Source organism: Palaemon carinicauda, unplaced genomic scaffold, assembly GCF_036898095.1.
Source record: "Palaemon carinicauda isolate YSFRI2023 unplaced genomic scaffold, ASM3689809v2 scaffold375, whole genome shotgun sequence".
Taxonomy (NCBI): Eukaryota; Metazoa; Arthropoda; class Malacostraca; order Decapoda; family Palaemonidae; genus Palaemon; species Palaemon carinicauda.
Window position 1 is genome coordinate 42,091 of NW_027171430.1, and position 25,611 is coordinate 67,701.

Sequence of the window (25,611 nt, forward strand, 5' to 3'; positions counted from 1 at the left end):
TGCCCCAAATTTGCATCTTGTCTATCTATCTATTTACCAAGGCACGTCCCCCAATTTTGGGGGATAGCTAACATCAAAGGAACAAAAGGGGACCTTTCCTCTCTCCCCTCCTCCCACCCTGATGAGAGATTCAGCCGAGTTTGGCTAGTACTGCTAGGGTGCCACAGCCCTCCCTCCCCTGTTATCCACCACAAATGAAGTTTCACATGCTGAATCCCTTACTGCTGCTACCTCCGTGGCCACCAAGGCGACCAGAGGAAGCAGTAAGGCTTACCGGAACTGCGGAACTGCATCTTGTACATACGATATTCTCTCATCTATTTTCTAGAATAGAATGCTTATAATGCAATGGTCTTATATTTGATGGTATATATATAGAAGTACTGTAAGTGGTGGACTAACTTCAAAGTTCAAACTTGCAGTGAATATTTGTATGTTGAACAGGCTGATATGAGTATTTTTATGGTTAATTCATGAAAGATCTATATTGATGTTGTTACTGATCTTAAAACATATTATTTTAATTTTTCATTACTTCTCTTGTAGTTTGTTTGTTTCCTTATTTCCTCTCCTTACTGGGCTATTTTTCCCTGTTGGAGCCCTTGGGCTTGTAGCATCCAGCTTTTTCAACTAGGATTGTAGCTTAGCAAGTAAACATGATAATAATACCCAGGTGCTGTAGAACACCATTACTACAGGACAGTGCTTCAGTTTTCTCAGAAACTAACGTGATTAATTTTGCTTTCTGCTTGTCGATATATTGTGCAACTGTAAATAATTTTATATTCCAATATATACAGTTCATCCCCTATCTGTGGATTGCTTATTTTTGTACAATATATGTATGTATATATACAGTACATATATATACATATATATTTGTTGTTCTGTGTATACAACAACATATTCAGCTATTTCTAGTCCACTGCAGGATAAAGGCCCCAGTATATATGCTGTGTATATTTTGTATACTATGTTTATAAATCTGCAATGTGCCAAGGGTGCAATAAGTGGGTGAACTACAATATGGCAAGATATTTATATATATATATATATATATATATATATATATATATATATATATATATATATATATATATATATATATATATATATATATAGATAGATAGATATAGATATATATATATATCTATATATATATATATATATATATATATATATATATACATATACATACATACATACATATGCATAAGTGGCATCTAAAAATAAAAACTTATCTGTGGACAAATAAAATTCCAATCTAGTTTCAGAAAAAAGATGAAATTGCAGTTATGATTTTCCATTTAATATCTAGCGACAACATGATTTTTTAACTGCTCGTATTCGTAATTCTTCAGCTGTGTTAATAATAGTTTAATTATGAAAATAACCTTCAGTATAATAGCTATAATAGTGAAACTTGAAAATGTAAAAATATTATGAAATTACAAAATTGATTAACAAGTTTAACCCCTTCAGTGCCAGCCCTTCACCATAAAATTTAGCCTTTAGAACACCCCCAGGCCCTCTTTTGTGTCATTTTACTGATCTCATCTTACTAGAAATACTATCAGAAAAAAAAAGATGAAATCTCTTCCCCACACTAACTCTCTTGTAATAAGATTAACCCTTTTAACCCCAATGGGCGTAATGGTACGTTTCACAAAACTCATCCCTTTACCCCCATGGACGTACTGGTACGTCCTTGCAAAAAACTGCTATTTACATTTTTTTTTGCATATTTTTGATAACTTTATGAGAAACTTCAGGCATTTTCCAAAAGAATGAGATCAACCTGACCTCTCTATGATGAAAATTAAGGCTGTTAGAGCAATTTATAAAATATATATTGCAAAATGTGCTTGAAAAAAAAAAAAACGCCTGGGAGTTAAGGGTTGGAAAGTTCCAAATAGCCTGTGGGTATAAAGGGTTAAAAAACATCTTAGATTATTTTCCTGCCACTATGAGCTTTCAGAACCTTGGATGTACAGACAACATACAGTAGCTGGATTATTTTTCTGGCACGACTGGAAAATGAGCTTGCGCACAATCAAGGCTGTCATAAAGGAGTGTGCTATTAATGAAGAAAAATAATTTTATTGTAAAAAATATTTACTCAATGCCTTTTCTTCCAATTGCTTAACTCTGCTTTTGTTTCAATTTTATAAATTTAATAGATTTTATTTTCTTGGTAATTAATTTGTCAGCTGAAAGAATGCATCCATTTCCAGACATCAACAATTGAACTGCGATACCAGTCATTTTGATTCCTGTAAAAGTAATGCTCATTGAGTGATATGGCAGATGAAAATAGGAAAAAGGTTATAAAGTCAACTTTTCTTATAAGGACCATTGCTTTATTGTATATCCCAAGATGTTTAGTTCTTGTTTAAGGTAGAGTAGAGAATAACAAAATACAGTATAATCATTCCGTTTGAAAAGATTTAAATATTTGAATTAGCCTTTCTTTTAAATTTAATTTTTCTCCTGTTCTGGATAATTTTATCGGATTAATTCCATATTTATAAAACCTTCAGTAAGTTAATTTCAAAGCTGGAGTTGTTTTCATCAACTTATACAAGGCAGTAATGGCTATTTATCTTTCATGACCTATAGTCCATTTCTTTTAGCGATGCATATTTGCACCGACTCGTGGCGGTGCCCTTTTAGCTCGGAAAAGTTTCCTGATCGCTGATTGGTTAGAATTATCTTGTCCAACCAATCAGCGATCCGGAAACTTTTGCGAGCTAAAAGGGCACTGCTGCGAGTCGGTGCAAATCTGCCTCGCTAAAAGAAATGGACTATAGTATTGTGAATGAATTTTTGTGTACAAACTACAGTACAGTATATTGCTTCCATTGATGGAAAGTTTAAGCACTGATGATATCAGCTATGATAACTGATAACTTGTTCCTTTCTTTTATCATCTTGAGTTTTTTATTTGATCTTTTTCAATGTTGATAATATTTATCACTACATTGGGAAGAAGTGTACGTTTTTTTTTGTTGCTCTTGTCGATGTTCATAGTTGAATCATGCGTAACTTGTGATTACTGACAGATTGATTACCCTTCAGTTTTGTTTTTGTACGAAAGGCTGAGGAGCAGTTTGTAAGTAACGTTCTTGAATTATACCGATTTTAATTTTACGTACTTATAGTTGTTTTAGGAAGGCATCCCAGAAAACTAGAAATACAACTTGACCCGGAGAATGTGATTCTTCAAGAAGCCAGTGGAGATGCGATATTGGAAACTTTAAGGTAATATTTAGCAGCTATACTCGAGATTTGTGTTGGGGGTAGGGGGGTACTACTTAAGAGTATGCCATCCCATTACAATATAATTTGTACCAAAGGTTCTTTGCCTCATCTTCTTCATATTCACCTTGTTCATTTTTTAAATGATTTAAGAACATTTTTTTGTCTAATGTATATGAAAAAAGGGATTTTGACGAAGGAAAAATCTATTTCTGGGGAGAGACCTGTGACGCCCGGTGAAAAGTCCTTCTATCTACCTTTTCTGATATAAATCTTCCAAATATACCAGAGAAAAATAAAAGCATGCAATGCAGAGGTTACTACCCTCGCGCGAGCACCTCATGAGTGTCGTGTCTACATCGGGGTCGTGTGAAAACCACTATTCACAGGCTGTCTTCCAATTAGATAACTCCTTCATCAAAGGGAAGGGCCGTAACAAAGACCCCAGAAACCACACTTGCACCACGCCACCGCCACCTACACGAACACCCTCCAGGTCATCCTTCTGCAAGAACACATGGCTTGGCAAGGAAAGGGTGGGTCCGTACAAAAATCACCGGGAAGGGTTTCACCGGGCGTCACAGGTCTCTCCCCAGAAATAGATTTTTCCTTCGTCAAAATCCCTTTTCTGGGTCGACCTGTGACGGCCGGTGAAAATGTACCAGAGAATGCCTTCCAAGCCCAATAAAGTCATAACATAATGAGGAGAATACAACCACCATGTACGACAATAATATAATATAATAATGTAAGAAACGTCCAATTACCAACTAGCCAAATGACATAGGGAACGTAAGGCTAAATAACTAAGACGACAAGGAATCAACTGAGTGTCGAATCGCAAAAGGCATCAAACCTTACATGTCTAAGCATATCTGAACATTAAAGGAACGGTAACTACAATAACAGTTAAACCATAGGAATTAAACAAGGCAAATATCATAAGGCTAACAAACTACCCAGGAGAGTGGCGACGTGGTGTGAGTGGCGGGTAGGAGGGAGAAGAGAAGAGATGGAAGAAAGGAAGAAGTAGAGATTAATGGGGAGGGAAAGGCTCCCCGCTGCCATCGTCGGGTATTTAAGGGCCTGTAAGATCTTTAGATAGTGGCTTTTGACAACCATAGGGGATTTCCAACCCGTATATTTTTTAAAAATCATCAAGGTCCCTGTTCTGGAAGTAATTGATGGAGGTATCTACTGTCCGTATATCATGAGCCTGGGGAAATTATTCCGGATTAGTGTGTTTAAAGAAGTAGAGGATTTGTTGCCTGATACCGTGAATGGAAATAGTACCTCCTTGTTCCCTGATAACCAAGGGGCCAGACGAGCGGGTGGCAGTTCTAGCTAAAAGGGCCTTGAGAGTAGTGACTGGACACAGAGAAAAGATCTTGGGGAAGAAGAATAATCTTCCGAGGGGAGCACCTATTTGCGGATCCTCATCTTTTAGCTAGGAAAGCATTGTCTAGAGAAAGGAGTACTTCGGCTGAAGAGAGGAAATCTATGTTTTCCGGGTTCGTGAGAGAGCTAGTTCTGATATTCCATCACCTGAGGCCAAAGCCGTTAGAAATAAAGTCTTCCTAAGAAGAGTGATATAAGAGCAGGATTCATTGTCCGTGTCCGGCGCAAGTTTTGAGGACACCGTTCAGAGACCAGAGTCCTTTTGTGGCCGAACCGAAGGTCAAAGCCTAGCACATGTTTTTGGAATAGATGAGAAATAGGAATCAGCTAGGTTAATGCTAAACCCAACAAGGAAGATCTTCTTCCAAGCTGACTTGATGGTGGTTAAAGTGCTAACTGTTAGGCCTTGTCAAATAGGAACCTCAAGAAAGAGATGGCTATATTCGGAGACATACGAGTATGGTCTGAACTCTTAGGGAATCTGCTAGTTGTTAACGGCCGAATCATATTGGCGAATTGTCGAGTCCCTTTTGTCTGATTCGATGAAGAGATCGTTTTCCGGTTCAATGTTCGCGTCTCTACGAGCTGCAAACTTCCTGTAGTCCACAAAGTTAGAGTTTTGGCTATCCTTGAGTAATCTGACACAGTGAGTTTGGATTACTTGAGTCAGTTTGGGGAACGGGATCCGGAAGGGACGGAGTTTCAACTCGAGGAGGAGAGGAAACCAACTGTTCTTGGCCAGTGAGGTGGTACTAAAGCCACTGCCCCCCGGAAGGGGCGTAGTTTGTGTAAAAGTCTCATTAGAAGATTCACGGGGGGGAAATAGGTAAACCTTCTTCTAATGGTTCCTGAGTATCCACCGGAATGAAATTATGTCTAGAGACCATTCTGACTCCAGTGGTTTCGTCCTGGCTAGTGAGTCCGCTCTCACATTCTGGACTCCCGCTAGGTGAGTTACTAACAGGAACCAGTTCTTTTCTGTTGGCCAGGCGAAGATAGTGACCAGGATCCGATTCAGGTTGGGTGACTTGGATCCTCCCCTGTTGACGCCGTGTACTACGTCTGTTCTGTCTGACACTACTCTGATGTGGCTCGACCTCGGAGGAGAGAGTCTCTTCAGGGTCAAGAACACTGCCATGGCTTCGAGAACATTGATATGGGACTGTTTCATGGCGGGTGACCAAGAGCCCTGAAATATCTGATGTTCGGAGTAATCCCCCCATCCGCTTAGAGGCGCGGCTGTATGGAATGTCACTTGTGGAGGTGGGAATTGTAGAGGAACCGATTTGGAGAGGTTCTTCGGTTCGGACCATGGGCGTAGTCTCATTTTCAAGACAGAGGGGATCTTCGAGACCTTGTCTCTTAAAGGTACTGTAGCTCTCTTTCTCCAAACTCGATTGATGTCTTTGAGTTTGGCTTTTAATAGGAGACCTGTTATTGGAGTGAATTGGAGAAGACCGATGATACTTTCTAAGGTTCTTCTGGACACCTGTTTGTGTTTGAGAAAATTCTTGATCTTGGAAGCTATTCCTCTTACCTTTTTGGAAGGGAGAGACAACGTGTACTTCGAAAGGTCCCACTGAATGTCTAACCAATCTAAGTGGCCTGATGGTTGCAGGTGAGACTTTTGGAGATTGACCCGAAATCACAGGTTGTTGAGAAATCGAAGTACTTCCTTCGTAGCTCTGTTGCCTTCTATGGCCGACCGGGCCCAAATGAGCCAACCATCCAGATAAGCAATGATCTGTATCTCTTGATTCCTGAGTTGTTCTAACACTGTCTCTCCCAGTTTCGTGAATATCCTGGGATCAATTTTGAGGCCGAAGGGCATGTCTTGAGCGCAAAGGCTTTCCTGCTTAGGCGGAAACCCAGATAAGAAGAGAAGTTTCAAGCTATAGGCACATGATAATAGTCGTCGGTAAGATCGACAGAGGTGGTGACGGCCCCACGGGGAAGTAAGGTCCGTACCTGAGAGATAGTCAACATCCGGAACTTGTCGCAGAGAGTTTAAGAGTTTAGCTTTGACAAGTCCCGGTCCACTCTCAATGCCGACAAGCCTTTCTTCGGAATTGTGAACAGGCTGCCTTGGAACTTCGGTGATCAGTCCCGTTTGATTGCTTTCTTTTTGAGTAACTCTGTGGTGTACTCTTTCAGGATGGGAGTGGATTTCTGGGAGAGGGTCACTGGTGGAGGAGGAGGACCTTGTGGCCATTTCCACTTCAAACCTTTAGGGATTATGCTATGAGCCCATGGACCGAAGGTCCAATGGTCTTGAAAGTGGTAAAGTCTCTCCCCTACCGGGACTACCTCGTTGTGAGGGAGTGAACCTAGGGGGATCCGGATGCATAGCCGACGAATCAGAGGAAGACTGTGATGTCGAGTGGGTAACTGACTATTGATGGCAGTGACCCCGGTTCGTTTTGTAGAGGGCAACTCTCTGCTTCTTCTTGAAGAAAGCTTGCTTTTGGTCTTCGACCTTCTTTCTGGCAGTGAGGCCCCGTCTTTCCTGCAATTTTGGGTTGCTCTCGTATCATCTTGTAGAACCTTGTTCACCTCCTCCTGAGGGAAGAGGGTTTTACCTCATCAGGAGGAACTATCAGCCTGCTCGATTCCTGTCTGATAGAGGCCTCAGACAGAACGTATTTCCCACAACTAACCCGATCAGACCACCAAACGTGTAGGTCGAATTGGAAGGGCAGAGATTGGTTCTTCCTGAATATCCGAAACAAAGCCTCAGTGGGATAAATCGAGGCTAGGGTCTCCCCGAGGTGGGGTCCGGCTCTTTAAGAGCCGGTATGGCCGAACCTTCTTTGTCAGTTTGAATAGTAAGACCTGTCCATTTATCCATAATAGGCAAGGCAACAATGAGAGCATCTGTAGATATGGCGTATTCCCCATTGTGTGGGGTGAGCTTGGAATTATCGTACCCCCCAGACCGACAACATCCTGGTCCAGACAGATCGGGCCTGCCCTTTAGGAAATAATACCGTTACCTTCGGTACCTTGTCTAACCTAACCAAGGCATGCTCTTTCAATCGAACGAATCCGTTGAATAGGAATTCTAGTACCTGAGAGTAAATTCTAGGTCCCCCAGAGGGTGGACGTCTATGCCATTCAGAGTTATGGTACCATCTATATATGGAACATATAAGGCAAATATCTATGCGTTGTTTTTATCGAAGGAGGTTACTTCGATACGCCTGGGGCTGTAGGGGGAGTCATCCGAGTTCCTGAACGGATCCGACTCACCACCATATCTTTGAGCTCTGTCATAGCCCCTTGGCTTTCCCTAGAATGTGATGCTTTTAGCAGTCACGGTTTTATGCAAGGTAACATGAACATCAGGATCCTTTGAGGGTCCTAGGTCGGTGACGCAGGTAATTGCAAAGCTGAAGGCTCAAAACTCATCCCCACCTACCTGCCCGTCCATGGGGTCGACATCCAACCTTAGAGAGGACACTCCGAGGAGATAGGGACCTCTAGATGGAGCATTCCTTCCAAACCTTGATACCCAAGGGCGGAGAGCCTCTCTTGCAGGCCGGAGAGATTCATCATCATCCTGAAAGAAGTGAGGGGATTAGTGATGAAGGAGAAGACCGTTCTCCTCAATAAGCAATGGATACATTAATCCGGATCAAATTAAATCATCGCCAAAGGATACCAAAAGGAAACATATTAGAACCAACTTACATCATGGGTCCGGAGTAGCGAGGACAGCTCGTAGCAGAACATGCATGATTCCGGGAACCATACCATGTAGGCGGACCTTCTGTAAAAGAAAGGGGACATAAGTCTTGATGTTCCTTGAAACTTTGGTTAGTGATCCTATTCACAGGCTGGGGTCAGCCGTATAACTAATAAAAATGCCTATATTTATGCATATATTTAATTCTAACTATGTATAAATATGGATAAATATCCATACAACATCGTGTTCAAATAGAAATAAATTAATTATGCCTATATTTATGCATATATTTAATTCTAACTATGTATAAATATGGATAAATATCCATACAACATCGTGTTCAAATAGAAATAAATTAATTATGCCTATATTTATGCATATATTTAATTCTAACTATGTATAAATATGGATAAATATCCATACAACATCGTGTTCAAATAGAAATAAATTTCCACTCAGTACTTGGAACCAAACGCTAGCCCCTTCTAATGAAAAGCCAGGTCGAAACCAACCATGCCATGAGAGGCTATCTACTGTTCCTTGAGACTCTGGTCAGTGAACAGATGAATCAATAGAATATTAATATCCAGTAACCACATAACATGTAACTATAAACCTCATCGGTAAAATAATGTTAACCCCGGTTCTGAACGTCTGAGTCAGGGGTGGCCAACCTATGGCGCATGCGCCAACAGTGGCGCATTTCATGATTACAAGTGTCGCACTATACCCCAAAGATAGTAAATTGAATGACTTTTCTTTAAAATTGCTAATTATGTTCATATATTTTCATTAGGACTTTCAAGAATAGCTAATGAATATTACCAACGCAAATTCAAAGTGTCATTAAAGTAAGTACAGTTTACTTTGTATTCATGTTAAATCCTTTCCTTTACAGCTAAAACCAAAGATTGGCCACCCGTGGTCTGAGTGATCTCTGTTGCCACCGGAGATCCGGTAACAAAGGTCCGTCATAGTGAAAACGTGAACATCAGAGGAAATCTAATATTAACCTCAATGCTGAACGCCTGTACGATATCCGGTTAAGCCGGAGATTAGATGAAAAGGACCGTAATAACAATATTGTGATTATTCATGAAAAAGGGTTCATACCCTGGTTCTGATCGTCTGATTGATCAAAATGTTAACTCCGGTTCTGATCGTCTGAATGATCTCTGTTTGTACCGGAGAACCATTGACAAAGGTCCGTCATCGTGAAATCGTGACCCTCATCGGTACGATAACATTCCTCAATACTGAATGTCTGTGTTCTCTCCAGTGAAGCCGGAGATTCGATGGAAAAAGGGACCGTAATAATGTAATTGTGATCAATCATGACAAAGGTTCGTGTGCAAAAGGCCGCAGCCGGAGTCTAAGTGCCGGATTTGACCGTTGCACTCCAAATATCTGACTAGTTCTCACCCAATGAGTATCCATTATAGCGGAGTATAACTCAAGGCGGAGCTAAGGGTGTCGGCATAAAGCGACCCCAATTAATGACTCATACACTAACGTAACCTATTAATAGTGCTAGCTATATTAACAGTAACCACATCAATAAAACGTGTACTGTATATCATTAAACGTAATATCATCAACTCGGAGAATAAGAGGAGGCAGGAATAACTCGTGATCGTAAAAAAAACGGAAAATGGGAAATCCACCTCTCTTACTCGAGCTAATAAAGAAAACGAGAGAAGGGGTAACTCGTATCTGTAGAACAGAAAACGAGCACTCTATGCTCTCGCTCTCAAGGTTACATAATAAAAAACTAACATCACACAATAATATGATAAGAAATAATAATAAAATTGATTGCTTTTTCTTAGTAATTGTAATAACCAAGAACGAAGAATAACGACAACGTAACAAATAAACAAAGATATAGTCTAAATCGAGCACCTTCCTGAAGCGAGTACAAAACTATAACAAAGACTAAATCGCTATTCTTCGTAGGTCCAAATTGGACTTTCTAGCAAATAAATACCATAGTAAAAAGTAATAATAAATAATGATAATAAAATTGGTCATAAAACGTAAGTGATATAACCTAGATGACAGAGTACCAGAAGGGCAATAATAACTTGAAAATTTACTGAAGCGAACACAACCCAAAATGGCTGCCGATACCGAGGCAGGCCAATCGCTTCCAAAACTAAAATCCACAATACTGGAAACAGAACAAATGCCCAGTACTGCAATAAACTGTCAAAACAAACTATGGTACTTAACATTGGTAAAGGTGAAGTAGCAACGTCAGTCATGTTGAATTTACGACAAACACTTCGAGAAACACTGGGCAAAAAATTTATCAACTTGCGGGCAAGTCCAAAACAGAAGGATGACCTGGAGGGTGTTCGTGTAGGTGGCGGTGGCGTGGTGCAAGTGTGGTTTCTGGGGTCTTTGTTACGGCCCTTCCCTTTGATGAAGGAGTTATCTAATTGGAAGACAGCCTGTGAATAGTGGTTTTCACACGCCCCCGATGTAGACACGACACTCATGAGGTGCTTGCACGAGGGTAGTAACCTCTGCATTGCATGCTTTTATTTTTCTCTGGTATATTTGGAAGATTTATATCAGAAAAAGTAGATAGAGGGACTTTTCACCGGCCGTCACAGGTCGACCCAGAAAACAAATCCTTTCAATGATCCTTATGGTAGTGTGGATGTTATGGGTGATTCACTACTTGCTATATATAACGTATCAGTTCTTGCAATTAGTTAATATTTTACTTTTTATTTTTTTATCTATAGGCTAGTATTATATGACATACAGTAAAACATTTATGAATAGATATTTGATACATTTTTTTTTATTACTGCAGAGTCTTTCAAAGCCTAAAAAGCTCGTCACATATTTTATCTACATCCCTACAGGTACCTCACCTCAGAACCTCACACTGCGGGCACAGAAGCAGACACCAGGCAAGCAAAATGGGTTTCACAGGTTTGGACAGATCAGGGATTGGATACAGTTAATCTTATTCCGTACACAGTCCTCCTGTCATATCCAGACATAGAGCGGAATAACACTGTAAGTCCTTTGGAAATAGTTAGGATAACTTTTAACCCTTTTACCCCCAAAGGACGTACTGGTACATTTCACAAAACTCATCCCTTTACCCCCATGGACGAACCGGTACGTTCTTGCAAAAAACTGCTATTTACATTTTTTTTTGCATATTTTTTATAATTTTTTGAGAAACATCAGTCATTTTCCAAGAGAATGAGACCAACCTGACCTCTCTCTGACAAAAATTAAGGCTGATAGAGCAATTTAAAAAAAAAATATACTGCAAAATGTGCTCGAAAAAAAATAACCCCTGGGGGTTAAGGGTTGAAAAGTTCCAAATAGCCTGGGGGTAAAAGGGTTAATATATGTAAAAGCTGATTTTAAAAAAAAGATACTGTAATTTTCTATGGTGTTCTTGCATGTTACAGGAAAACATACTTGTGTCAAATATATTTTTGGGAGTTTATTTGACAATAGAGTGAATATAGAACATAGCACTCCAAGCAGCTTCACTTTCTGTGGAAAGGATAATTTCCAAAACTTTCTGGTTATAAAATAAATCATCTTCAGTACTTTATAGGCAGATGTAATCCTGCTGTCTGCTTACTCGTCAGATATTTTGTTTGAGAGCTATCTTCAAATCAGTGCTTTATATTGTAAAGAGAGCTATACTTGATTCATATGTTACTTTTACAAAACTGCATCTATGGCATGATCACACCTAAAATATTTCTCTGATCAGCCCCTCTAATGACTCCTGACATAATTTACCATGGGATTTTTTCCTTTTGTAATCCTCAGGTGAAGATCATCGATGACCGTGGGAAAGTTCGATGGGCTTCTCACTCTCATCAGAAACCTTTAGGGCCAGGGGAAGATCACCCAGATGTATTTCCGAACTTCAATGCCTACTCTGCACCTGGTGATGTTGTGGTATGAAATGTGCAATCGTATGTTTCTGATGCTACTGTTGTAATAGACAATTGTGTATGCTTAGACTCTCTTGATAGAGTAAAAGTTAATTATTTTGGGTGAATAGCTACTTATTATTCAAGAAAGCTTTTTATTTATCATTTATTATGTTTCTGATACTACTGTAGGAATAGACAATTGTTTATGATTAAACCCTTTTCATAGAGTAAAAGTTATCATAATTTTTTGCATAAACAGTGGCTTTTTGTTCATGAAACCTTTGTTTTTCAATATTTAACTTAGCCGGTGATTATAATAGCTGCAACTCTGTTGCTCGACAGAAAACTCTAAGGTAAAATTCGCCAGCGATCGCTACACAGGTTGTGGGTGTGCCTAACAGCGCCATCTGTCGTCCAGATACCCAGTACTCAATGTAAACAAAGAACTCAATTTTCTCTCTGTCGAGCTATCGACAAGACGCTCTTACTCGCTGTTGCTAAACTGGAGTTTTTTCACAACTAATTGGTGAAGTACTTTATTCTAGTTTTGAGCTTTCGCTATGCAGGTGTTTTATCTTCATCTTAAATCTTGAACTCGTTTTGGATAGATTTAATTATAGTGACAAAGAGAGTATGGACTTTCTTTCACTTTTAAAATGGCCGACCCTTCCCTTAGACGGAAGTGTGTTTAGGCTTTTAGTAAATATCTTATCACGTTATAGATTTTCCTCTATATATTTTATATCTCTCCGCCTTTATTAGGCCTCTTCGATTAACTTTCCATTTATTATAAACATATAAAAATAAATTTTAATGTTTTGTTTATATAGACCTTTCCTGAGAGTAGGCGGTCCTAACTTGGAAACCGAAGTTAATCAACGTTGAGCCCTTTATATCGTCATTAGCTTTTAAAGAGCTAAGGATTTAAAACTTTTTAAATGTAATATTTTATGAAAGAATTTCTTTGATAGTCTTCGTACTGTTTTCAAAGATGAACTAACGTTTAGTTTTTTTATGCTACGCAGTTGTTGACGTTCAGGACGTTCAACATGCGCTCTATCGTTACGATAGAGAGAGAGTGTATCATGGTTTCACTTTGCAGTAAGAGTAAATCGATTCTGACGTTTTGTTCATTCTTTCTTAGCTTAAATGTTTTAAATTCTAATTTAAAGGAACTTTTTATTTGAAAAACCTTTCAGTTTTTTCCTTTAGTCAAATAACATGTTTTTTTGACGAAATATAATTGGGCTCTTCTCTTAGGTGCGAAATCAAGAGAGAAAGAGAAAGAGAGATAGAGACGGAGGGAGAGAGAGGAGAGAAAACGTTCCGTTCAAGCGGGTAACGTTGTTCTCGTGTTACTCGCGTCCCTAGTCGCTGTACGGGGAGGAAGGATAAAACGTTTTTAGGTTTTTATTCTCGTCCCCAGGCTATGTGCGGTGAGAGATTGAAAACGTAGTTATATGAACTAGTGTTTAGTCTCTTTCCCAGCCACTGATTTTTTTTTTATCTTAAAATATGTTTTCTGTTTTTTGCTGGTATTAATGAGCTTGCATTATACGACTGATTTCGCAATTACTAACTTTTAATGAAGGGTAGAATTGCGTGTTTCAGGTAGAAATAAGTGCAAAACAGAAAATCGAAGTGATAAAGTGATATGCGCAAAGTGTTACAGTGTTGCGTCCGAGGCGCAAAGTGTTACAGTGTTGCGTCCGAGGGTTCGTCTGTTCGTGCCTGTCGTTCACCTAGTCCGGGACCTCTTACATGCTCCCAAGCCCAGGGGAGAAGTACAGTGAACCCTCGTTTATCGCGGTAGATAGGTTCCAGTCGCGGCCGCGATAGGTGAAAATCCGCGAAGTAGTGACACCATATTTACCTATTTATTCAACATGTATATTCAGACTTTTAAAACCTTCCCTTGTACGTAGTTCTGTTAACAAACTACCCTTTAATGTACAGAACACTTTATGCATGTACTACAGTACCCTAAACTAAAACAGGCACAAATATTAAAGGTGATTTTATATCATGCATTTCCTAAACACGCTAAAAAGCACGATAAAAAATGGCAACCAATGTTTTGTTTACATTTATCTCTGATCATAATGAAGAAACAAACTGGAGGTAAAGCTTTGCTTATTACCCAGACATATTTCCCATACTTTTCCCTTAGAACTACATCACATCTTCCTACTTTAGATATATATATATATATATATATATATATATATATATATATATATATATATATATATATATATATATATATATATATATATATATATATATATATATATATATATACAGTGAACCCTCGCTACTTCGCGGTTCGACCATCGCGGATTCAAAACTTCGCGGATTTTTTCCATAACCCATATATATACAGTAATATATATATATATATATATATATATATATATATATATATATGTATGCATGTATTTATGTATATATGTAGGTATGTATATGTGTATACATATAAATATATATATATATACACACACACACACACACATATATATATATATATATATATATATATATATATATATATATACATATATATATATATATATATATATATATATATATATATATATATATATATATATATATATATATATACATATATATATATATATATCTATATATCTAAAGTAGGAAGATGTGATGTAGTTCTAAGGGAAAAGTATGGGAAATATGTCTGGGTAATAAGCAAAGCTCTACCTCCAGTTTGTTTCTACATTATGATCAGAGATAAATGTAAACAAAACATTGGTTGCCATTTTTTATCGTGCTTTTTAGCATGTTTAGGAAATGCATGATATAAAATCACCTTTAATATTTGTGCCTGTTTTAGTTTAGGGTACTGTAGTACATGCATTAAGTGTTCTGTACATTAAAGGGTAGTTTGTTAACAGTACTACGTACAAGGGAAGGTTTTAAAAGTCTGAATATACATGTTGAATAAATAGGTAAATATGGTGTCACTACTTCGCGGATTTTCACCTATCGCGGCCGCGACTGGAACCTATCTACCGCGATAAACGAGGGTTCACTGTATATATATATATATATATATATATATATATATATATATATATGTATATATATATATATATGTATATATATATATGTGTGTGTGTGTATATATATATATTTATATGTATACACATATACATACCTACATATATACATAAATACATGCATACATATATACATACCTACATATATACATAAATACATGCATACATATATATATATATATATATATATATATATATATATATATATTACTGTATATATATGGGTTATGGAAAAAATCCGCGAAGTGGTGAATCCGCGATGGTCGAACCGCGAAGTAGCGAGGGTTCACTGTAATGTCAAACGACTTATGGGTTCGAGAGGCCTTGACCAACGAACAGACGTTTTTCCCTCTATGGTATCGGGTGTATCTTACCAAGATCTCCCCTACCATAAGACGAGAGAGACGTTGTTTCTCCTCGTCATCCGAAGGCTTTTCGCATAAGAAATCTGTCACAAGGTTTCGAAGCCCTTAAGCGAAAGTCAGTCCTTTCAGGACAGGTCCAGCGTCCTGGTTACAACCATTAGGACAGCTCTAACCCTATGCAGTCATCGGATAACTGCTCGCCGCCTAACAAAAGCGTAACACAGACTCCGAGAGTCTTTTTTTTTTAGGCAAAGTGTTGCGGTCACAGACGTTACCCTCGTCTCTTACCACAACCATTTCCGTTGATCCTTAATGGGTTGTATGGCAAGACATGCAGTATATGCTTGCCTCCCTTATGGAAGACTATTCTACCGATTAGTCCGTTGAGTCTAGCCGTTTATCTCATCGATATCCTGGCTTTCAGCCAACCTAACGTTCCTTTGTGCTTACTGTTGACGTTGGCGTAGCTTAGTCACGTCAGTCAGGTTGTTTAGAACCACACTCGATGCGGTCTCGTGTGGTTTTTCAGCCGCATTTGGACGTTAGGCCACTTGCTGATGCTCCTGTTGACGTTCAAGACGTTCACTAACAATCGGAGTTGACTTGTTTTGACGCTGTGCGTCAACCTCCGCATTCTAGAGTTGTTTTGACTGCTCAGTCTAGGCAGTCAAAGCAGTCTCGAGTGGACGCTGTGCGTCCTCACGCACCTGTTGTGGTTGACAGTTCAGTTGTTGACAGTTCACAGACTGTCAAGCAGTTACATGACGTTGCGTTCTGGTCCGCTACTAATGCACCAGTGAGTGTGGACTCTGCTTGTAAAGCATTGCCACCACGGTAGGTCTCTCCCTTGCTTGAGACTCAGCTTTTATCGGGCAAGGTTCCTGTAGATGAGGAAGTTGCTGTTCTCCCTCCTACTGATATTCCCTTGAGGACTCTGTCAGATGGAGAGGAGCCTAAAGCTGCTTAGCCTCCTATGGACTTTAATTAAATCATGATAATTTTTTTTTTTTAAGGATATTTGTCCGGATCTTTTTGTAACTGCTGCTCCTCGTTCGCCTAAACGTCAGAGCTTACACTAGGCCTAGCTACTTCGAAGCCGTTGTTTTTAAGCTAGTGCTCTCTCGCTCTCCTAGAGAGCGTTACGTTGGCTAGGCGACTGGTTTTTCACCAGGAGGAGTTTGGGGGATACAGCCTTTGCTTTCCCTTCTTTTAAACTGGTTTATAGAGCGAGAGTCTGATATGACACGAGAGAAGTTCTCGGCTTGGGAGTTCATGCCTCTGCCCAGATAGACTTCTCAATTCTCGTAGACTCTCCCTGGCGCCTAGCTAGGAGACGCTCCAAGTTGTTTACAGGTCAACTTCACAGCTGTTTTCGAGCCTTTGAAGTTTTGCTGTACAATTATGTCACGCATAACAAGGCTTTCAGGGATGGTAAACGGTACCGCCTCAGTCGCTAACCCCGTCTGTTGCCACACCTGCTCCCGTAGACCCTAAATGGGCTTTGCTGCAAGACATGCAGTCCAAGCTTGCGTCCTTGATAGAGGACTTTAATGCGGAGAAGGTTGCTACCGAACCTTCTGGCCAACAACCTTCCAACCGGTCGGTTGTGCGCCCTGTTGACGCTGAGGTAACCTACTCGCGTCTGCCAGTTGAGGTGGTTCCTCCACCGATGCGACCCAGTGTGGGTTGCCAGCCGCACGTTGACGTTAAGCGACGCTCGGAGGTGGTTGTTGACGTTCAGGACGTTCAACAACCAGCAGAGGTGACTTGTTTTGACGCAGTGCGTCAACCTCAGCAACCCGGTAGGGTGTTGACTGCACAACCCAGACGGTCTAGACAGTCTCGGGTTGACGCTGTGCTTCCTCGCGCACCCATGGTTGTTGACAGTTCACAGACTGTGCAGCAGTTCCATGATATTGCGTCCGGCTCCGTCACGCATCCACCAGTGCGACCGGACTCAGCGAGCCAGACGTTGCCCACTCCGTTGCCGTTTCCTCATCAGTTTTCGGATGAGGAACCCTCTGATGAGGACGTTGCTGAACAACAAGACGATCAGCCCCCAGAATAGATCAAGCCCTGCTATCCATCCAGAAGATGCTGAAGAAGGAATGCTGCTCAGTCAGGCTGTGGATGAGTCTGGTAGGGACGCTGTCATCCATGAAACAATTTGTGTCACTAGGAAGACTACTCCTCCGTCCTCTTCAATACCATCTAGCTTTTCATTGGAAAAAGGACAAGACGCTAGAAGCGGTCTCGATCCCGGTTTCCGAAAAGATAAAGTCTTGTCTGACTTGGTGGAAGGACAATATCAACCCAAGAGAGGGTCTTCCCCTGGCTGTTCAGACTCCCAACCACGTTCTCTTCTCGGACGCATCGGACGTAGGCTGGGGTGCGACATTAGATGGTCGGGAATGCTCGGGAATATGGAACTCGAGTCAAAGGACAATGCATATCAACTGCAAGGAGCTACTGGCAGTACATCTGGCCTTGAAAAGCTTCAGGTCTCTCCTTCAAGGCAAAGTGGTGGAGGTGAACTCGGACAACACCACGGCTTTGGCGTACATCTCCAAGCAAGGAGGGACCTACTCTCTGACGTTGTACGAGATCGCAAGGGACCTCCTCACCTGGTCAAAAGGTCTAAACATATCACTAGTAACGAGGTTCATCCAAGGCAACTTGAATGTCATGGCAGATTGTCTCAGTCGGAAGAGACAAATAATTCCAACAGAATGGACCCTCCACAAGGATGTATGCAAGAGACTTTGGGCCACCTGGGGCCAGCCAACCATAGATCTCTTCGCAACCTCGATGACCAAGAGGCTCCCAATCTATTGCTCACCAATCCCGGACCCAGCAGCAGTTCATATAGATGCCTTTCTCCTAGATTGGTCACATCTAGATCTATATGCATTCCCTCCGTTCAAGATTGTCAACAAGGTACTGCAGAAGTTCGCCTCTCACGAAGGGACAAGGTTGACGCTAGTTGCTCCCCTCTGGCCCGCGAGAGAATGGTTCACCGAGGTACTTCGATGGCTAGTAGACGTTCCCAGAACACTTCCCCTAAGGGTGGACCTTCTACGTCAGCCACACGTAAAGAAGGTACACCAAGGCCTCCACGCTCTTCGTCTGACTGCCTTCAGACTATCGAAAGACTCTCGAGAGCTAGAGGCTTTTCGAAGGAGGCAGCCAGAGCGATTGCTAGAGCAAGGAGAACATCCACCCTTAGAGTCTACCAATCGAAGTGGGAAATCTTCCGAAACTGGTGCAAGTCAGTATCCGTATCCTCGACCAGTACCTCTGTAACTCAAATAGCTGACTTCCTCTTATATCTGAGGAAAGAACGATCTCTTTCAGCTCCCACTATCAAGGGTTACAGAAGCATGTTGGCATCAGTCTGCCGTCACAGAGGCTTAGATCTTTCCAACAATAAAGATCTACAGGACCTCCTTAAGTCTTTTTGAGACCACGAAGGAGCGTCGTTTGGTTACACCTGGTTTGAATTTAGACGTGGTACTAAGATTCCTTATGTCAGACAGGTTCGAGCCGCTACAATCAGCCTCCCTGAAAGATCTCACCTTTAAGACTCTTTTCCTGGTATGCTTAGCCACAGCTAAAAGAGTCAGTGAGATTCATGCCTTCAGCAAGAACATCGGATTCTCATCTGAAACGGCTACATGTTCTCTACAACTTGGTTTTCTAGCCAAAAACGAGCTGCCTTCTCGACCTTGGCCAAAATCGTTCGATATTCCAAGCTTATCGAATATGGTTGGAAATGAACTAGAAAGAGTCTTATGCCCTGTAAGAGCTCTTAAGTTCTATTTAAAACGAACTAAACCTTTACGAGGCCCGTCTGAAGCTTTATGGTGTTCAGTTAAGAAACCATCTTTGCCTATGTCAAAGAATGCTTTATCCTATTTTATCAGACTGTTAATACTAGAAGCTCATTCCCATCTGAGTGAGGAAGACCAAGCTTTGCTGAAGGTAAGGACACACGAAGTTAGAGCTGTCGCAACTTCCGTGGCCTTTAAACAAAATAGATCTCTGCGAAGTATAATGGACGCAACCTATTGGAGAAGCAAGTCAGTGTTCGCGTCTTTTTATCTTAAGGATGTCCAGTCTCTTTACGAGGACTGCTACACTCTGGGACCATTCGTAGCAGCGAGTGCAGTAGTGGGTGAGGGCTCAACCACTACAATTCCCTAATTCCATAACCTTTTTAATCTTTCTCTTGAAATGTTTTTATTGTTGTTTTTGGGTTGTCCGGAAGGCTAAGAAGCCTTTCGCATCCTGGTTGATTTGGCGGGTGGTCAGAGTCATTTCTTGAGAAGCGCCTAGATTAGAGGTTTTGATGAGGTCCTGTTGTATGGGTTGCAACCCTTGATACTTCAGTTCATAGGGGTCGATCAGCATCCTGAGAGGATCGCGAGGCTCCGTAAGGAAGACGTACTTAAAAAGGCAGAGTAATTGTTCAAGTCGACTTCCTTACCAGGTACCTATTTATTTTGTTTTTGTTATTTTGATAACTTCTAAAATGAAATAAAAATTCTTAGCTCATAATAATGTAAACATATAGTGCTGGTCTCTACCCACCCCCCTGGGTGTGAATCAGCTATTATAATCACCGGCTAAGTTAAATATTGAAAAATGTTATTTTGATAATAAAATAAATTTTTAAATATACTTACCCGGTGATTATAAATTAAAGGACCCTCCCTTCCTCCCCAATAGAGACGCAGTGGAACGAGGAGAAAATTGAGTTCTTTGTTTACATTGAGTACTGGGTATCTGGACGACAGATGGCGCTGTTAGGCACACACGCAACCTGTGTAGCGATCGCTGGCGAATTTTACCTTAGAGTTTTCTGTCGAGCAACAGAGTTGCAGCTATTATAATCACCGGGTAAGTATATTCAAAAATTTATTTTATTATCAAAATAACATATTTATCCTTCATAGTTAAAGAATTATTTTGAAGAATACTGTTATCCAGGGAAAAGTTTTTTAATTGGTCAGATATTTTATAAATAGGATTTTTGATAGAGTAAAAGTTACAACATTTTTTTTCATAAACAGTGCCTTTTTGTTCTTGAAACCTTTGTATTTATCATTCGTAATTAAAGAATTATTTTGAAGAATACTGTTATCCAGGAAAAAGTTTTTTAATTGGTCAGATATTTTATAAATAGGATTTTTGATAGAGTAAAAGTTACGATAATTTTTTGCATAAACAGATGCTTTTAGTTTCACGAAACCTTTGTGTTTGTTAACGTATTTGTTCATAGTTAACATAGAATTATTTTGAAGAATACTAAAATCCAGGGAAATTTTTTTTTTATATTGCTAAGATATTTTATACATAGGTTCTCACTAAAGTTTTGTACCAGCCGGCATACAGGTACTGTTATTGTAACTAATGATTTTACAATTTCAGGCAGACATTGTATATGCTTATTTGGGAAGAGAAGAAGACTATGATTACCTTCAGAGCCAAAATGTGTCTGTGAATGGGAGTATAGTCCTAACTAGATATGGTGATATCTTCAGAGCAAATCAGGTAAGGGTTCGGCTGTGGTAAGCAGCTCTTCTAGGAGAAGGACTCTCCAAAATCAAACCATTGTTCTTTAGTCTTGGGTAGTGCTATAGCCTCTGTCTATGGTCTTCCACTGTCTTGAGTTAGAGTTCTCTTGTTTGAGGGTACACATGAGCACGCTATTCTATATAATTCCTCTTCCTCATGTTTTTATAGTTTATATAGGAGATATTTGTTTTAATGTTGTTACTCTTCTTAAAATATTTTATTTTCCTTTCTACCTTTCCTCACTGGGCTATATTCCCTGTTGGAGTCCCTGAGCTAATAGCATCCTACTTTTTCAACTAAGGGTGCAGCTTAGCAGGTAATAATAATAATAATGATAACTAACTGGAAACGGTTTTGCCTTAGGTTTCGTGTTGTTAAAAAGCAAACATAACTTCAAGTTAATTATACTTGTGGTTTTTAATCATATCCGGGTTGATGTATTTTGTAGATTTACGAGGCATTGGTTTTTATTAACCATAGCCTCTGTACCATGGTCTTCCATTGCCTTGGGGTAGAGTTCTCTTGCATTAGGGTATGCTCTGGCACACTATTCTATCTATTGATCTTCCTCCTATTTTATTAAAGTTTTTATAGTTTATATATGAAATTTTATTTTGGTGTTAGTTCTTAAAATATTTTAATTATTTATCTGTTTTCCTGGTTTCCTTTCCTCACTGGGCTATTTTCCCTGTTCGAACCCCCATAGCTTATGGCATCCTGCTTTTCCAACTAGGGTTGTAGCTTGGCAAGTGATAATAATAATAATCTGGTTGTCCTCGGCATAACAAAATGGCTGTCAGGCTCATTACCTTAGTCCTAGGTGCAGTCATGTCATCTGTTAATCTTCTTATACTGACAAAAGAATGAAAATAGAAAGCAACTGAAAACTGCATTACAAAGCGAAATAAATTTTCTGTATAGCACTTATTGTTACCCGAAAGGACGACACAAACGTGCGCCATCGAATCCTCAGAGGGTTAATTTTGATGTTACCTTCTGTGGTCCACCATACAGGAGCTAATTCTTTCGGAGCCCTAAGAGCATATTTATTTTGGAACCTTTAGGTTTCTGTGTACTATACAATCTTTGAGAATGATTTAGGCAGTTAAGTGTCCTTAAGATTAAATTTGTTTTAACTCAAATACAAACCTCTGTTCTTTACTATGTAACATATATCCATGTGTAAAAATCTCAGATTTGTATAGTTAGTAAAAATACAAATTACTTCCAAATTTGTCATTTGTTCCAACTTCACAAACTTGAGTTCTTTACACACAGATGTGTATTTCATTGTTAAAGAAGTCAGCTTTTTATAGTAAGGAAAAATGCAAATTACTTCCAAATTTGTCGTATTTATCCCAGGTTTTTCATTACTATTTTTGGAGCTTTAATTTTGTAATTTGGTAGGTTTTTGTAATTTTGAAAATATTGCATTTGAATGAAAATTGATTGTCATTTAGAAGTAATTTTATCTTTCATCTTTTAACCCTTTTACCCCCAGGCTCTTTGGAAATTTCCAACCCTTAACCCCCAAGGGGTTATTTTTTCCCCAGCACATTTTGTAGTATATTTTTTTTAAATTGCTCTAACAGCCTTAATATTTGTCATAGAGAGGTCAGGTTGGTCTCATTCTCTTGGAAAATGCCTGAATTTATTCAAAAAATTATCAAAAATATGAAAAAAAAAAATTTTATTGCATTTTTTTGCAAGGACGTATCGGTACGTCCATGGGGGTAAAGGGATGAGTTTTGTGAAACGTACCAGCACGTCCTTTGGGGGTAAAAGGGTTAAATACTCCACTGCTGAAGAATGAACTTGTAACTGGCAGTAGATACAGGACTAGATTTTCTACAGTTCAATGCTTAATGTTGTCATGGTTTTTTTTATGTATTATAGCCATGGAAGGAAAAATGAAAAGACTTGATTGGAGTTAGTACTTTCGTCCATTAGGGACATCAACAGACTTAACATTGAGAATGCATATACAAATACACCGTATTTATACAGGAGAAGCGGATCCAACAGTTGTCAATTTCTTAACCCTTTTACCCCCAAAGGACGTACTGGTACGTTTCACAAAACTCATCCCTTTACCCCCATGGACGTACTGGTACGTCCTGGCAAAAAACTGCTATTTACATTTTTTTTTGCATATTTTTTATAATTTTTTGAGAAACTTCAGGCATTTTCCAAGAGAATGAGACCAACCTGACCTCTCTATGACAAAAATTAAGGCTGTTAGAGCAATTTAAAAAAAATATACTGCAAAATGTGCTTTAAAAAAATAACCCCTGGGGGTTAAGCGTTGGAAAGTTCCAAATAGCCTGGAGGTAAAAGGGTTAATAATTCCAGATTAGTCAGATTTTGGATAAAAGGATAACACCGGATTAACGGAAAACAGACCAGGGCTTAGATTCAAATTTTGATCTTTGGTACAGGAGATTAAAAAGGATTCAACAATATTCCTTTGGGTATAGCCATTTACATGGATTATTTTACTCGTCTCTGTTCATCCAATTTAATGACTTAATCGTAACTATCATGGTTTTTTTATGTATCTCCTATAGGTGTTGAATGCCGAGATTAGAGGTGCTGCAGGAGTGCTGTTATATTCCGACCCATCAGGCGTTTGTCCGGATGGATGTACTCCGAATGTTACGTACCCAAATACTATATATAACCCTATGGAAGCTGTCCAGCTAGGTACAACTTATCTGAGTAATGGTGATCCTCTGACGCCATTCTACCCTTCAATTGGTAAGAAATAAGAAAATTGTATATATTATGATATGGATACATCTTCAAGTACTTTGTATAAAATTATATAAACTTTGAGTCCCTTGTTTTAATCATCTGGCTGGAGTCTCCCTTTATGTCTGAGAACCTCTCATGATGTTCTTATACTCTCTCTCTTGAAACTCGTTTGTTACCAAGAACTGCACTTCAGGTGAGTCTTGGTTATTGGTTTAATATTTTAAAGCTATTCATGACTTACTTTTCTTCACTGGTGAGTTGACCTCCATTGGAGTTTGGGAGTCAGCAATAGGAACATCAAGGTGGATTCATAAAATAAAGGGAAGTGTGGTAATCATCACTATCATCATCATATCCTACGCCTATTGACGCAGAGGGCCTCAGTTAGATTTCGCCAGTCATCTCTTATCTTGAGCTTTTAAATCAATACTTCTCCATTCATCATCATCTACTTCATGCTTCATAGTCCTCAGTCATGTATGCCTGAGTCTTCCAACTCTTCTATGCCTTGTGGAGCCCAGTTGAAAGTTTGGTGAACTAATATCTCTTGTTATTTTTATGCTAGTGGAACGTTCATATACTGTACATGCCCACCATCCTCCCCACTTGACTAGTAGTGTCAAGAGGATAAAGATTAGTGTAGACTTCAAGATTGAAAAATACAGTACTATGTACCCAAGCCATAGTTATTGCCATTAGCCACTAGATTGTTGCATTACTAAATTAGAGGCCTAACCTATTGAGGGGAAAAAACATGAAATTTTTAATTTTTTTGGTGAATGTCAAATAGAAACCAAGCTTCGAAGTGAGAGTAGAAAGAAATTTATAATTAAGGTTCTGTTTTTCTTGTTATTTCATCATCACCATCATCTCCTCCTTTGGTGAATGTCAAATAGAAACCAAGCTTCAAAGTGAGAGTAGAAAGAAATTTATAATTAAGGTTCTGTTTTTCTTGTCATTTCATCATCACCATCATCTCCTATGCCTATTGACGCAAAGAGCCTGGTTATTTGGTACTATCTAATTTGCAAAGCCCTATTTTGCTTCATCCAAAATGCAGTATCTTTGAAATCCTATTAATTTATGCAGAATATGCTGCTTTTTTCCCTCAAAATTGTCAAAAATTACATGTGGTGCAATGAAATTAATATCTTTATAGCTTTGTTTATCTTGGTGTTTAAAGCTGTGTTTTGTTTCAATTTACTCTGTATGGAAAGAAACTTCTACACTGTTTACTTGTGGTAGTTAGTACTCAGACCTTTTATCATGTTTCTAATGATTTGAGGCAAGTGATTAACTAGAATTTAATATAAATTCAATCTGAGATCATTTCTTTTGGGTGTGAGTATGTTTCCTTGTGGTTCTCTCTCATTCTTGATTTAAGAATTCTGGTAAATTATATAAGTCTTCTTCTTCCCAGCTGGTTCCCATTTTTATATGGGGTCGCCGTTGCGGATGAGCCATTTCCATCTTTTTCTATTCTGCGCTTCTGCCTCATCAATCCCCTTCTCCTGTAAATCTCCTCTCACACAGTCCCTCCATCTCTTTCGTGGTCTCCCTCTTCT

General features: G+C 39.3%; 1 protein-coding gene across 1 annotated transcript in view; it reads left to right on the plus strand.

The window, feature by feature from the left end:
- The window catches only part of LOC137636737 (putative N-acetylated-alpha-linked acidic dipeptidase), a 73,001-nt gene that overhangs the window by 8,698 nt on the left and 38,692 nt on the right, over window positions 1–25,611 (plus strand). The window contains exons 3-7 of the mRNA XM_068369123.1: window positions 3,162–3,261; window positions 11,221–11,377; window positions 12,158–12,289; window positions 21,146–21,268; window positions 23,860–24,049. Coding sequence (XP_068225224.1) covers window positions 3,162–3,261; window positions 11,221–11,377; window positions 12,158–12,289; window positions 21,146–21,268; window positions 23,860–24,049 — 702 coding nt within the window. The remainder of the gene's footprint in view (window positions 1–3,161; window positions 3,262–11,220; window positions 11,378–12,157; window positions 12,290–21,145; window positions 21,269–23,859; window positions 24,050–25,611) is intronic.